General features: G+C 40.1%; 1 protein-coding gene across 3 annotated transcripts in view; it reads left to right on the top strand.

Moving 5' to 3' along the window:
- The window catches only part of LOC149312595 (proline-rich protein 5-like), a 91,829-nt gene that overhangs the window by 65,544 nt on the left and 10,068 nt on the right, over positions 1-16,217 (top strand). For all 3 annotated transcript variants that reach the window (XM_089524941.1, XM_089524940.1, XM_089524939.1), the window contains 4 exons: positions 1,065-1,113; positions 3,400-3,457; positions 5,599-5,690; positions 8,736-8,876. In XM_089524941.1, the coding sequence (XP_089381067.1) occupies positions 1,065-1,113; positions 3,400-3,457; positions 5,599-5,690; positions 8,736-8,876 (340 nt within the window). The remainder of the gene's footprint in view (positions 1-1,064; positions 1,114-3,399; positions 3,458-5,598; positions 5,691-8,735; positions 8,877-16,217) is intronic.

The following is a 16,217-nucleotide window of genomic DNA, read 5'->3' as shown; positions in this document are numbered from 1 at the left end:
CAGTAGAGTTTCATTCAACCTGGGGAGGCATTGCCATGGCAATTACAAAGTATGTACCATACATAGCTCAAGGTCAGAGAATTTCTATGGCTGCTTGATCTTTATGGGTCAGTTGTTTTGACATCATGTTAATAGCATGTTGTGATCAGATTTAGAAAGAACAATTGTTTTGACATCAGGTTAATAACATGTTGTGTTCAGATTAAAAAAAGGAACAATAAGCAACTTAAATGAACTTGCACTTTTGTTTTGGATAGCAATATTGTCTGCACTGGGCAACATTTTTCCAAAGCATTTGGGTTTATAAAATTGTCCCTTTAGTCTTCTTCACTTGATATAGATTTGAAGGGAGGAGAGAGGTGGCACCATGTCTTGTTCAAAGTGGTGGTGGTTGTGACTGGGAATGGTGAAGTCATTTGAAGGAGCAAGAGACATCCAGTTAGCTAAGTATGGTGTGGAGCAGGAGCAGCAGAGATATAACAAGAACTGAGGACTAAAGGTTGTTGTGGGGGTGAGGCTGAGGGTACCTTCAAAAAGCAGCAACTAGGAATACAATGGATATAAAAGGGGATGGGGGCTGTGAAGGACTACAAGAGGAGACATCACTTTGTCAGAGGCCCAAAAGAAATGCATAACACGTTTTTAAGAAATGACTGAGGTCTGCAAGAGGAGAAAAGTCAGTAGTAGGTAACATGGGAGGAGGCCATAGCATGAGAGATCTTCACTGAAGGAATGGAATGAAAAAGATTTAGCACAACTAAGGAATTGATCAAGCAAGAGTGAACAGCAAAGATTAAGCCATTTTTATTGGCAAATGTTAGGGAGATTGACAAGAACAACATTTGAGAAGACAGATTATTAGTTTCTTCCTGGACACACTGAGTTTGAGATGGTGATGAAGGTGATATATCAAACATACAGGTGGAAATGCATCTGCAGTATAATAACGTAAGCAACAGATACAAGAAGCTAATTCCTTACTGTAAACTACAGTAATATATATGTATATATATATAGTACAATCCTATAGTTACATAGCTTTTTTAAACTTCTCTTTGGAATAGGCAGCTACTGAAAACTGAGCTGGGATCCTTCTTTAGTGAATATTTACAGGTTTGTACACTTTTGTCATGTTCAAGCTTTTATTTACTTTTTGCATTGTTACTTGAAGCAGGCTGCTGGACACACTGTTAGCATAATCCAAGGCCTGTTTCTCAATGAAGTCGCCACCCTATGCCTGGATGGCACATTGTCAAATAGCATGGGAGAGTGCACATATTTCAGTGTTCATTCATACATAACATTTTCCTTTTACACAGGACTCTAGGTATAGCGATTTCATGTCAAAATAATTGCAAAAGCAACTATGGTTGCTGTCCTATACACAATTAGATCTCTCAGGAATGAGGGCATGTGCTTTGAATTCCACTGTAAATCTTTTTTTCTTCTTCATCCATTCAACTCATGTATTCAGCATATCAAAATCCTGGGGAGGGACAGGAGGAGATTTTGCATTTCTAAAATAGCCTTAAAGCAGGAAGGCTAGCAGGAAGTGGAATTGAAATGTACCAGATATGTCAAACTGCCGTGTAGATCATATTTAATGGTTATAACTTACAGTAATCATAGCTCTCCAGTGAAACAAAGAATACATTGTTCAGTTAATAGCATCCAGATATTCAGTAGGATGGTGCTAATATGTTCTCAAATGCCTGTTTATTTTAATGGAGTTTTGGCAGTCTCTGTTCAGCCATAGAGTTGTTTGAGGGGACAAGACACTGATGGTTGTATGTGGCCTGTGAGCCACTTACCTACCCCACAACTGCTTACCCACCACTCAGGGTAAAGATACAGGGGTCAAAATGAGGACTTAGCGAAATAAGAATTTTGTCCCTTAGATGAATTTTTCCTTCATTCTCCAAGTGTTTACTATTGCAGAGGCTGAAACACTGAAAATCATTCATATTTGGGGACAAAAGGAAAACGTGATGGTGAGGAAGAATTGTTATTGGGGGCAATGCCCTCATTTTGCCCCCACCCATTACTACACCCCTGCCACCACTTCTTTTCCAGAGTGAATGAGGAATACTAGAAATTGTGCTACATCAAATCCTCATCTGTCCTTTTCCAAGCCCTGTGCCCTTCTTCCAAAGAGACCTTTGTATTTTTCCCCTTTTTTGTGGGTGAATAGAGAATTTCTGAGAATTTCTCTTCAGTGCTCACTTAATTTAACAAAATGGCTGGGAAGAGTGTGTTCTTTGTTTTGCAAGTTATGTGCCATTCTCCTGTGCTTTGCAGCCTTCCCTAGCTGCTTGAACTTCCCTGTAAGCCTCCTTGAGGTCCTAACATCATAACCTCCTCCCTGGAGCTTTTGATTGTGCTCCCTGCTGAGTGCCCAAAAGACAAGCTGCATCTTGTCACTGTCATAATTTTATAAGTAATAAAGACAGAGAAACAATTGCTTTAACAACAGCAAAACAACAACAACAACAACAAAATCTCTCTGAATTTTCAGAGTTTCACTCAGCTGGCAGCAGCACTGGAGAAGTCCGTAGAAGGAGAGCATGAGATTAATTCCCATAGGAGCTTTTTCAGGAAGCCAAGAAGGCAGGAAATAAGGATGATGGACAAGTTGCAAAATAAAGAGCACAACCATTCACCCCACCCCTCAGCCACCTCCTTGGACTAGGGTAAACAGGGAAGTACCCATGGCCTGTACTCAAAGAAGTTTCTCAAAGTATTACCACTTCTCACAATTTTGGCACAGTTTTGTTTTCACTTCTTCCTGAATGAATGGTTGAAATGAAATAAACAGGAAAAAAATTAACAGTATTAGAGCATATTCTGGCTTACATCCATTTTCTCTTCTCAGCTAGAGTAGACATACTGAATTGTTTGCTTTATGTAAATGTTGATGATCCAGTGGGTGTACTCTAGTTGGAACAAACAGTTGATTTAGGCCTCTGCTTGCACACCCCAGAGCATACCCAAGTTCCTCTATCAATATGCAAGGGTTACTTGGCAGACAAGTCAGTTTGTGAAGGGTGTGAAAATCAATGAGGGTGCAATTTGTAAGTTTGATTCCTCTTAACATATTATAAGAGTATTGCACAATCCTAGTCTATCTGCATATTGACTGTTTACCAAAGGAAAATGATTAAGCCCTAATACAGTCAATAAGCAGAGTCTAGAATTATACAGTGCTTAAAATGTTAAGACAGGAAATCCTATACAGCAGAATTATGCCAAATATGGCCCAAGTAAAAAGTATGAGCAATTCTCTTTTAATGAATTGCCTTCTTAAAAAAGTTATTCGTGGTTGACATAAAAGATTAATGTCTTTAATAGATTCAGGGTTACAAGAAAAGAGAAATGAAGTTATTTATGTTACATTTGCAGAATCAGTTGCTCACAAAAGGCATGGTGATCCTCAGGGACAAGATCCGGTTTTATGAAGGTAATCGAGACATCAATTATACCTGCTGAGCCTCATCTAAAAGGACATCAAAATCAAAATGCCTTTTCAACTGGCTTCAGACCAAAACCCATAACAGCCAGCTTCTGCCTCAGCAGTCGTTTAATGTTCCTGCTTGCTGAACAAGGAAATGAAATTTGTCTGGCACATCAGCTGAGCAAACTGCAGCCTCCAGGGTGACGGTTTACCTTTTTCTCAAATTATAAAACTCTTTACAATTAAATAGCCACATGAACATTGGTGAAAAACTGCAGAAGGCACTTCACCAAAAATATTATTTTGCTTAGACTACTCTTCTTTCAAATAGAAGCCATTTACATGCATTTCTCAAGCAGTCTCCCATCCTGGCAGTGCTTGGGGCCAGATCAACCGCTTCTGTGGTAGAGCTGCATTATGTGCCTTGACACTGTTCCCTGGGACTTTATGGCGGGTTTCCAAATGTTTGAATTAGCAAGCCTTCCTAAATCTAGTGAGGGACTATAGATCTGTGAAAGCCTACACACAGACACACAGACACACAGACACACACTGCCAACTGGATGGAAAATTGGTATTGTGCATAATTCCCAGCTTGATCCTGGAAGTGGAACTGAATACATACCTCCATTGAAGGGAGGGAAAACAGCCAAAACTGAAATTCTATGGATCAGGTCTCATGCCTGTCTAATAAGATTCCTTCAGACAGGATGCATGGATCCCAGCATCTCCCCTGCTCCCATTGGAAGTGAACTTCTTGCCACCTCTGGTTTTCTTTTGGGGGTGGGTGAATATAGGGGCTAGTTCAGCTTGCAGTGGATCCTGGTGACTGAGAACGGGAAGTCCAGAATTTGCCAGTTCTTCGTTTACAGGCTGTGCACCTCACCAACTTTTCCTTTCAATTTGCTGGTGACCAGGGGGCTGAGCAAACAAACCAGGAAAGAACATGCGGATTTAACACCACGACAAATGGGGTCACATTGACTTGCATTGAAGCTCCTTTGCCTTGGGCTCAGGATGTATCCACTGGATCCAATCCTGATCCCAGCCTGGGGCTAATGACTCACATCATCCAAACAGGTCACCACAAGGCCAAAGGGAGCACTATTCTTTTTGCCCATGTGGACAGACCTTTTGAGTGTTCATATTTGATTGTTTCATCCTCAAAAGTGACAATGAATAATTTCTACAATTTTCTCACTGCTACAGAGAGAAAAAAATATTTCTGCACTGTTCTCACCTGATATTCATACAGCCCAAAGGGATTTGGGAAATTATTCTGCACAGAATGGTGTGTTTTTGCACAATAAATACTGTTTCCAAGCAGCCATGTGTTTTTCGTGCAAGATTTCTGTTTTCTACACAAAAACAACAAAAAAATCCTGAACAACAAATGCCTTGCACAGAAAACATTTATCTTACACAACAAAAATGTGATGTGTGTGTGCAGGATAGCTGTTTTTTGCACAAAATAATGTGTGTCTGTCACGTGTATTCCTGTGCAGAGTAATTTCCCAAAACACTTCAGGATGTGTAAATACTAGACGAAATCTGCACAAAAGTCTTACTACTGTATTCCTGATCAAGTTTTCCAAGTTTCAGAAAACCTCATTTTTTGGCAATGAATAATGGTGAATATCCTTTCCATCCCTAACTGGCCACCTTAACTCAGAATTTCTGAGGATGTTCAGGAACAAGAGCAAATTAGTTTCATTTCAGTTTTCAGCTACTGCAACTACAGTCTGTTATCAGGGTGAAATAATTTATGCTTGCAACAAAACCAGACCGGAGGCAGAGTTTCCACTTACAAAAATGGATTCACCCATTATGTCTGCATGCATCCCTGTGGATTTTCTCTGTGATGTTTGAAGGCACTTCCCATATCAACAAACTCAAGAGTCCTCAGTTATGCCTTACAGTTATGATCTCCATGTACAATATACTCTGCATACTTTGTTTCTAAAATCTATGGGGGGGGGGGGAAATCCCCTCTATTGTTTGAATCTTAGAAAGACAAGGAGCTGAAAATACCCACTTGCACAACTCATCTATTTGGCAGCTTTAACACTGATACACAAAATACCTTTGTCTGTGATGTTCTTTTGTGACCTGTGTCCTTTGACTATACTTTTTCCCCCAACATACAGGACAGAAACTTTTGGATACCTTGGCTGAAACATGGGACTTCTTTTTCAGTGATGTCTTGCCCATGCTTCAGGCTATATTCTATCCTGTGCAGGTAAAGTATTACTTTGTTGCTTCAAAATCCAGAAAAACCAGAAAAAGTAACTCTGCTGGTTGATCAACAGAGAGCCATAAATTGTCAGACATCCTGGCATGGCAAACTGATACTAGCGTGGATCAGGAAGTACTTCTGCAAAACACAGAGTGAGGGAAAGGATCAAAACAGTAGAACTTGTAGGCATTTTCCTCTCCATGTCACAATATTCATGTTGTCACTAAAAAAATAGTTTTGACTCACAAAAACTCTCCACTGTCCTCCCAATGTAGCTGTGTCCCAGTACCTCAATATAATTGGCCAGGACCTAAAGAATTCTATAACTTGTTTTGCTTTTCCAGGGAATATTTGGACTGGCTGTTTGAAGTACCGTATTTTCCGGCGTACAAGACGAAATTTTGACCCAATAAAATTGAGTCAAAAGTCGGGGGTCATCTTGTAGGCCGGGTTGAGCCCAGCAGCCCCGCGGCCAGGCACGCACGCTCTCGGGGCTGCCAGCCTCTCAGGCCTCCGGAGGCCTGGGAAGCCAGCAGCCCCGCGCCGGCTTCAAAGGGGCCTTCGGAGGCCCCTTAGAAGCCAGCGCGCGCGCTCTGGGGCCACCGGCCTCTCAAGCCTCCAGAGGCCTGGGAAGCCGGCAGCCCCGCGCCGGCCTTGAAGGGGCCTTCTGAGGCCCGTTAGAAGCTGGCGTGCGCGCTCTGGGGCCATCAGCCTCTCAGGCCTCCGGAGGCCCGGAAAGCTGGCAACCGGCCGTGCACACGCGCGCCGGCTTCTAAGGGGCCTCCGGAGGCCCCTTGAAGCTGGTGCATGCACGGCCGGCTGCTGCGCTACTCAGGAGGAGGGTAGCCTTATACTGTGAGTATATGCTATAATCTATATTTTCATCTTAAAAGTTGGGGGTTGTCTTATACGCCCTGTCGTTTTATACGCCGGAAAATATGGTACAGTGCTATCCAGCACCATTGAACATAGGACAAATCAGTTTTGAAACTGAGTGGAATTTCAAAGTTTGTGATTTTAGTAAACATGAGGAACACAAAAACAATTTTAAGAAAAGCAAGGATGGTCAAGGAACTTTTCTGGTTTGGGAGACACAGTTGTACATTAGCATGTGGTTATGATTCATCTTTATAGCCTATGTCACTATAACACCATTATGCCTTTGCCTTCTGACTGTTTTTGTTACTTAGAGTAACAGTCTGTGACCTTTAGAAGCCTATAGAAAATCATAGTAATTTTATAGAAATAATGCAGAATGTTGGAAACTTTGCACAAAGGCAGTATGTACTTTAATTTTTAAAATTGGTGAAATGAGGGTTGTTTTTTTTAAAGGAGGTGTACAAACACAGTACTACTAAAGAATGTATTAGATATTTTCTGACAGTATCATCTTTACCATAATATTGTAAACTTCAGTTTCATTCAAGAGGAAGTTCTTTGTGTTCTCAAACAGGAATGTATAAAATATTTGCAAACTTTCTCATCCTTAAGCAAAAAGGATAATTGCAACATATTATAGCCCATTTTTCTGATTCAGGGGAATTTTTTTGTGAAACTTTGTTTATACCAAAACATTACAGTTTTATAGTACACCGTTTGCACAAAAGAATCCTGTTGTGGCTTCTGTGGGTATAATTGCCATTGCACCAGCACTTTCTGTTTTTCAGAGTTTGCACAAGGTTGCCATTCTATTTCAGGTTGCATGGAATACAGGCATAAACCATTGTGCAAGCAGTTTTGTCTTCCTGCAGTTCCATAAATGAAGTGCTAAGCAGTGGATGGAAAGTTGGCTCAAATATGCAATGGGAGAATGCACACTTATACTACCCATTTGGTTATGCAATGCAGCAGTCTAGTGTCTTCACTGTAGCTATGCTGGTGTAATTTTATGTTATGCAATGTGTGAACAGAATCACAAATCAGTTTTTGCGTGTGAAAATCAGTGTTTACAAAAGAAAATAAAAATAATTGAAAAGTACACAAAAACTCATAAACTCACCTAGCAGAGAGAAAACTTCAAAAAATTTCATTCAGAGTTGTGAAAATAAAATAAATGAAGATTTATATTTGTATGAAAGAATTATTTCTTTCATATAGCATTAAAACTGCTGAACATTTGGCAGAAACTGGCTTTGGCAGCAGGAGGAGACATTGATACGCTTGAACAGGATTTGGCATTCTAGAAGAGGATAGATTGCTTACTTTGCTGTTCACTTTGTTATCAGATACTTTTTAGGTCTGCTAATGCAAAAGAAATTTGTCTTAACAAAAATTTTAGCTACACAAATTTCTTTGCATCTAGTTGTACATTTTAAAAAAGTTGTGATAGCATCCAAGAACAAAACTTTATAGATGTAATGGCTGACTACCAACATAGCTGGGACCTTTTAAATGAGCATTTTCAATTAGGTAAGAGTGAGATTATTGCACTAGAATTTTTTGAAAGAGTAAGATACACCGTATATGGTTGACCTTGAGTCAAGGGCACTTTTGGGGGCCAAAATTAACAATTTTGATGTGACCCATGGATAAATTGAGGGTAAAACTTAAGGGCATGTAACAAAGGATCTAAAGGATGAAGCAAAGGAAAACGATGCCAAAGAATTTACAAAATTTCAGCAAGAATGCAGTGTACCCGCGTCATATGCGGGCACCTTTTACGCAGCTTTCAGCTTATGCTGAAAGCCACGCGACAGGGTTGGAATGGCGTGTGCGCCGCACGTCATGCACGAGCCCCATTATTTTCAATGGGGCTCGAGCATACACGCTATTTGCCTTATGCAGAGGGGTCCGGAACAGATCCCCTGCATAAGGCAAGGGCACACTATAACTGTTTGTGCTGACATTAAAGGGTGGATGAATGAGAGAGCAGCAGAGGGCTCAGGGCTTCCAGAACAGATTATAGTCTTGCCTTTTCTTTTTAAATAAGAGCTAAATGTTCAATGTTCAGTAAAATTGTTTTTAAAAAGAGTTAAAGTGCAGTATTTAAATTGACCCATGGATAAGTCCACTCAATTTCTTTATTTTCATTCTTTTTATTTCCCCAAGGGAAAGGAGCCATCTGTTCGCCAACTGGCTTTGTTGCATTTCAGAAATATTATAGCTCTCAATATTAAATTGGAAGATGCTTTGTCCCGTTCCCGAGCAAGGATTCCTCCTTCAATCATTCAGATGTTGCTTATTCTACAGGTATGTTTTCCTGGGTATGCCAAATCTGTGTCATGGTCAGGATATGTCACATCAAAGCAGTTATTGGTATTGCTGACTTTGGGTTCATAACCTTTCAAAAGGGCTTTAGTTTGCTCCATGCAGTACCACTTTCTATGAAGCAACCCATTCATCTAGGGAAGGGGTGAATAAAGTATAGCAGTGGCACCCAAGGTGCCTAAGACTTACTCCAAATCATACTTCCCAAGACAAATCACCCCCAAAGAATTCTCAGGAATGTAAAATTCACCCTATAAATGGAACTCCTACTATACATTTGTAGGGGGCCAGAAACACCTTTTTTAACAAAAAAAAAAAAAAAAAAAAAAAAAAAAAGAAATGAAAGAAAGAAAATAGAAAATGAGAGAGACTGGCAGTTGAGAAATTGCATTAATAAGGCAAATAGCATCCCTAGAGGTTTTTTGGTGAGATCTGGGGGACTGATATGTAGGGGGAGACTGCAAGGAAGTTGTGTGGCTTGTAAAGACCAGGGAGAGGGAACAATGGTCTCTGGACCCTAATTAGGGATTTGTCACTCAGTCTGTTTTTTCTCCCCATTTCCTGCATAAATGTCCTTTTCATAGACAAGAGGTGATTGCCGCTATCTTTAGTACAACATTGCAAATTGTTAATCATGTGGTAAAACAAGCTTTCATAAACTGGAAAAAGGGTTTTTAGGGCCTGAACAGACAGGCCAAAATAAAGCTGCTTTGGGTCACTTTGGATGCATACTGTTTAAATGACAAACATCTCTTAAGAGGCCAGAAGCTGCGCCAAAGCTGTGCTCTAGTCCTTAGGACTGGAGCATGATTTGGTGCGGCTTTCAGCCTATTAGGATGCATGCAACATTTAAACAGCATACCTCCAAAGTAACTCGAAGCAGCTTTATTTTGGCCTGTCTGTTTGGGCCCTTAGTATGCTAGTATGTTCTAAATTGCCATTTTGTTTTGTGTACAGAAGGAAATTAATACCCTTTATGGACAAGGCAGCCATTGCAACTTTAATATGCAACAGAGCTTTACTGTATTCATTTATTTATAAGACCAGATCGTTGCTCATTTTGGAAGTGTGTCAGTCAGACGAATACAACCAATTTTAAAAGTGGATATGATCTAGTCAAATAATAAATAAATAATAATAAAACATTTATTTATGTCCTGATTTTTGTTAAAACAATCAAAGCAGCGTACAACATTAAAATGATATAACAATATAAACAATAGCCCCCCTTAAAAATGATTATACACTTCTAAAAATTAAAATTACAAGCAATAAATTTAGTAAATATCTTGTGGTCTAGTCTAGTTTTGTTGATTTAGAAGGGGATATTTACATATGTTCTTAACTCTCCCTATCAGTAGAATTTAGAATTCTTTGGGTAGTCATTCATATGAGCTTCTTTCTCTTCACAGAGAGTGTAACTACAGAAAGGAAACAAGTATTTTCTTAGTATATTTTCTACAAACTGAAGGCCACTGTTTTCTGAAGTCAGTTACTTTTTAAAAATTATGAGTTGAAAATTAATTCTAGATTATATGTATAAAGGGAAAAACAGATTGGCTTGAAGTGCCAGTGTGGGGGCATGGTGTTTGGATGACGCACGCCCTGACACTGCATCCATGCCGGCATCATGCTGCCCACTTGACTGCACGGTAGGTGGCACACTGCACCAAAGGAGCGCAAAAAGCGCTGCCGCCATGGCAAAACCACCTTTTTCTGGCTCCAAAAGGAGCGGCATTTTGCTGCCTCTTTTTAGCCAGGAAAGTGCCGGATTGTGGGGTGCGGCATGCAGTTGCCGCAGCCCCAATCCAGTGCTGAAAAGGTCAGTGGGGCACCCCTCTATCAGGGCCATCTGTTTTGCCTTTAAGTCATAGTGAATAAATGTAGGTATTTCTAAGGCAAAGGCCTAGTTGTTTGATATCAAACCAAGGTTTGCTGCCAAGTGTACACTTGCAAGGGAGAGGCTGCACGATACAGTTCTTTCTAAGCATTTGTGTGCATATGCTCTTCTATAATGTGCAAATCAGCCCTGAGTGACTGCTAAGGTTGCTCAAGGCCACCTGGTGAGCTGTGGGCTAAAGCAAGATTTGAACTAGAATAAACATCCAGTGCCTCATAGAAACTGTTTGTACAACAGTCTAAAAGACCACAAATATATAGAAATAGAAGCCTGTGGCTTGAAGTCATTTGTTTTCTGGTAATGTGTCCTGATTGTCCTATTTTTGGCCTAGGAGAAAGAGCTGGTAAACATGAATGCTATTTATCAAAATGACTTCACAATTTGACACAAGGGAAGGAGGAACTTGAAAACATTTTATACAATGTTGAGATTATATCATGATTTTCAAAATGATAGTGCATTATAGGCTACCAAGCTGGTGGTGTGATGGAGATCCCACTTTGCCTTTGTCTCAGCTATACCAATTCAGCTTCAGATAGGTACTTTCTGTGCAGAAGACTTCTTTATATATAGCTGACAGTGGGTAAGAATAAATCCTTAAATTGACCATGGTAGTTTTCTATATATGGGAAGAACATTCCTAGCTGCAGTCTAAAGTCCTAACAACACACCAGATGAATAGATTCAGTCAAGGAGGTCACAGGCCTAAATTTACAGGACCTAAGCAGAGTGGTGAAGGACAGAGGGTCTTAGAGATGTCTCACCCACAGGATTGCTATGAGTCAGGGTCGAGTTGAAAGCAGTTAACAACAAGAACAACAACAAGGGGTGCCTTTAGGAAAAGCCCTGTTCAAATAATAATAATCCCTCACTTTGGTTGCCAGGATTTCTGGCTGGGAGTTTGTCACCTTCCATTGCCTTCTTTTCTGCTTGCACTGCTGTAGGTGTACTAGAATTGAACACCAATAGATAATACTGAGTGAACATAGTATTTCCTCCTTCAATCGTCATAGTTTACCCCTTGCAGTTTCTGTTGCTCTTCATTTCATTCAGTGGTAGCTTTATCTGCTTTTGTTATTCCCCTTCCCTTTTTCCTGTCATCCTGTCCTCCCATATTGTGGCTAGAGACTATTAAAAGGCAGTCACAGGAGAAGAAACTCAAAGGCAGGAAAAAGAATGCAAGATGTCCAGTTGAAAAGCTGGGTAACTAAGAGCTCAGCTTCTTTTCAGGCAACTATTTCTTCCCCTCTTGCTTCCCTGCTTTGTTAACTTGGCCCTGTATTGAGAAGTAAAAGCTGTCTGTATAACTCAGCATGAATCAATCAAGACAGAGCACCCAAGCTAAAGTTCTTTTCCATTAGGCCAATGAGTCTTTCAGTAACTCCTGTGTCATCACCAGATCTTTCCCAAGTCAGCAGTGGCATAAGCTAATTACTGTAGAGCCTAATTATAGATAATGTGCTTGGACAACACTGGGAGCTCTATTTACAGTGTAACAGGGTGAAATGAACCCTATGTAGTTATGAATGCCTGGAGCTTGGCCAGCTGCAGCTCAGGGATAGGACAAGGTCAAGCTGAAACGGATTCTGCTTGGGAGGGCCATTTCCAACTTCAGTCAGCCATAGAGGTCCCTTTGGCAGTACTGGGAGTTCTGCAATTTGAAAGGAAGAGGATGCAGAGTGCCAGGAGCACAATAAAGAAATATTATAATTTTATAACATCCTGATCCAGAACTCATTTGTGAGGAAGTAGCAGGGTAAATTTAGACAGTGCCAAGGTGATGACATTTTCCCACATCATAGTATGAACTCACAAACTGCATTTTTTAACAAAAATGGTGCAGATAAATAGAAATCTGACTATGTCATGGTATAATTATATGAAGCTTCATACACAACAGAAAGGACCACCATGTAAAATAAACATCTGCCATAAACAAGAGTTGTCACTGGGGTGGGGTGGGGGTAAAATGAGGGCATCGTCCTCCCATAATGAAATATTTCATCAGTCCCCAAATTTCTAGCATTGCAGTAATGGAAAACTTCAGATAAACAGTTGGAAATACGCTTGAGGCATCCAAAAGGGTAACAGAGTCACCAAGGGAATGTGAACATAGTAAGTATGAGAGTTGTAGGTGTGAAAGATTTTCAGTGTCTCACTCTCTGCAGCGCCAGAAGCATTTATAGAATTCCACCTGAGCCTACCATATTATTCAGGGCTGTACATTCTGCTTGTGGCAATTCATCAAAACAAACCTTGAACTTACATGGCAGCATATAGTACATAATGAGGCCCTATAGATAGCATTCACCTATTTTCAAACTAATATGAATTCATAGGACACGATCCAGTGTGCACACAACAACTCTAGTAATCCAGGTCTTGCTGTCATAAAATATTTAGAAACAAGACCTAAATACTTTGCTAGCTGCCTCATTTGAATATGTTAAAGAAAATTTTATTGAATTTTAAACATGGACTTTACACCTGATTCTGTATCTAGGATCATTATGTTTCTAGGAAGCCACTGGTTGGGCAAATGGTGCCACCATTACTCTTCCCTGTGTCAAGTCTTTGTTTATTTTTAAGCCAAATATTGGAAACCCCATTAGTAGAAATAAGTACCTCAAGCAGCCTTGATTTTTGTTATAATATTGCTATTTCAGATTTGGTTACATGTAATTTTACTTCATAGAGATCTAGACCTTCTGTGTTTGCGTGGTGTTCTTCGAGCATTGATTTAGACATATTTTGACAGTGTCTGTTCGCTTGCATTTTGGACAATAAACCATAACATGGAGAAGCTTTAAAGGAATTACTGCTTTGAGTGTACACTTGACTATTTTGTAGGGCACATCACATATATTAAAATGCACAGTCTTCTGTAGGATACATGATGGATTGCCTTTAGTAACTGTTAAAATTCTTAACAAAAATGGATGGCCTAATTATTAAGATGGCAAAAATAGTTGCACTGTACAACCTTATAAAGATTTCTAATCAGTTTCTCCAGTCATACTTCAAAAGCAGAAGAAAAAACCAGTCAAACTGATATAATTCTTCTCAGAGGGAAAAGCTATGAAGAGCCTTTGAAAACTGAAATCCATCAAAATGAAAAACTCATTAATGTTTTAGTTGGAGAGCATAGGTATAGAAAGATTTGTGTATCTGTGTTATCCTCACAAGTGCTCAACTGCAGGCTTGCCAGCATTCACCCATCTTCAAAAGCACCTGCCTAGCATTTGAGTTCAAAGAAATATAAGTAAGCCAACCACAGCTTTTTAAAGTAAACTTTCTTATCAACTTGTCCTCCTCCTACTTGGATCTCAGCTGCAATAATATGCTAAATTTCAGCAATAAATGTATACAAATTTCCTCTTTGGTGAACTGTGAGGGCCACACAACAATATGGACTTGCAAGGATTCGATGTAATATTATTTTTAAAAAGAAACTCAAAATTGTCTGATGAAAACCTCTGAATTTACATTATACTGATTCCAGCTGAGCCTGTAGAGAGATAAGAGACTGTAAATTTCCAGAAATTAACAAAGTACAGGCCACATTCAGAGCTCAGGGCACTTACGTTCGAGGAATGTGTGAACCTATATCAGGCCTTGTTCTTTCAGCCCACTCCCACATCATATATGTCCTCTTCCTAGTGTCCATTCATTGAAGACAGATGTCTAAAAAGAGTAACTGTTTTAAGTACTTACAAGTTCTTCACGTAGTTGGATTCCATATAGCATTGGTGGGCCCAAATATGTGAAATATCATATGTGACACATGGGGTAGGTGGGCATAACACAGTGATGGGAGCAGAACTGTTCATTCCAGGACCACAGGTTCCTTGAACACATAGCCCTGACATCTGAACAAGATCAGGGTGAGTCTGTCAGTTAATTATAAGGTGATAGCAACTGCAGCATACACTGTTATTGTTATCATAACCCATACAATGCCCCTGTTGCAATAGCTCTGCTGTCTGCCTGTTCTTTTCTGGGCACAATTTGAAGTGAGCTATGACTTATAGCTTAGGTCCAAGCTATATGAGATCCTCAGAATTTTCCCTTCTTTCAGTCCTACAGCCTTCACATGAGATGAGCTGCCCTTCCCAGTGTCTGCTCTTAGGCTCTGGAACTGCCTCTTCCAGAGACTGAAGGACAACATTGTTGTCCTTCTGTCAGCTGGCAAAAGCATCTAAAAAAGCATTTAGAAATTAAACTTTTTAAAGAAGGAGCTTTTAAGAGGGCCCTGTGTTTTTTAAACTGAATTATTTAAATGGTTTATCTTTCTTAAATATATGTTATTTTTAATATTAATATTTTAATAATATAAAATAATATCATTTTAATATATTAATTCTATTTTAATATTGGGCTTCTGTATGTTTTTAGCCATATTTTGCTTGTATTAAATTGTAAGCTGACTTGGGTCCCAATTTGGGAGAAAAGGCAGGACAGTCATCATCATCATCATCATCATCATCATCATCATCTGTTGACACTAATTACCCTTACACCTCAAAAGAATTTTCAGGAACAAGTAGACAGAGAAACGTAGCCTGCTCAGGCCCTTAGTACCTTTTTTTGAACATGCACACCTTAAGGTTAAAAACTCCATCACTTTTATATTCAGGGATGGTCCAGTCCCTAGAACTCCTTCACCCCACACACACTGTAGCTGCAGTGTTCTGAGACAGGAAGATTTTCACACTAGCGCTGCAGTCTTCTGTTGACTGAAGAGCTCCAGAGACATCCTATTCCAAGCTGTCTGAAGTGCTGGACAGGAGCACCTTTCTTAGGGGATGTAGCTATATTACAACCTATTGCACGACCCCCTTAAATAAAATTCAACAACCAACATTCTGTTTCACTCTATAGAAAGAAAGATAATAGCACTGGAACATGCTTGATTTTCCACAGGTCAGGCCACTGGGGCAAGAAACAGGTTTACTACAACCACGGTGTTGGCCAATTGTCACTTTTTACTCCTCTGGGGAAAACATCTGCCTACACTGGATGGGGTTTGGTGTAGAGAAGTGGTTCCCAAACTTTAGTCTTCCAAGTGTTTTTGACTTCTGCTCCCAGAATTCTTGACTGTTGTCCCAACTGGCTGGGGCTTCTGAGAGCTGAAGTCCAAAACACTTGGAGGAGCACAGTTTGGGAACCAGTGGTGTAGAGAGACTTAGCTAAGTAGTGGCAGTGAGCACAGGAGCTGTCACTTTAGACTTTCTCCAATAAATGTAGGGGTATTGCTCCCAAGAGATGGGATGAACCTTTCTTCTCTGGGGCAGTTGGGAAAATGTAGTGAATTGTTTCGTTGATTGCCAGGAGGGACACTAAACTTTGCTTGTTGTGGCATCAGGACAGTCAGGCAAACTCAACGAGGAGGAGGTAGTGGTGGCTAATGGATGTCTCACTCT

The sequence above is a fragment of the Sceloporus occidentalis genome, unplaced genomic scaffold, assembly GCF_023333645.1.
Source record: "Sceloporus occidentalis isolate IW3139 unplaced genomic scaffold, rSceOcc1.0.p SCAF_5, whole genome shotgun sequence".
NCBI lineage: Eukaryota > Metazoa > Chordata > Lepidosauria > Squamata > Phrynosomatidae > Sceloporus > Sceloporus occidentalis.
The sequence above is the reverse complement of the archived record's forward strand: the minus strand, read 5'-3'. Positions and strand labels throughout refer to the sequence as shown.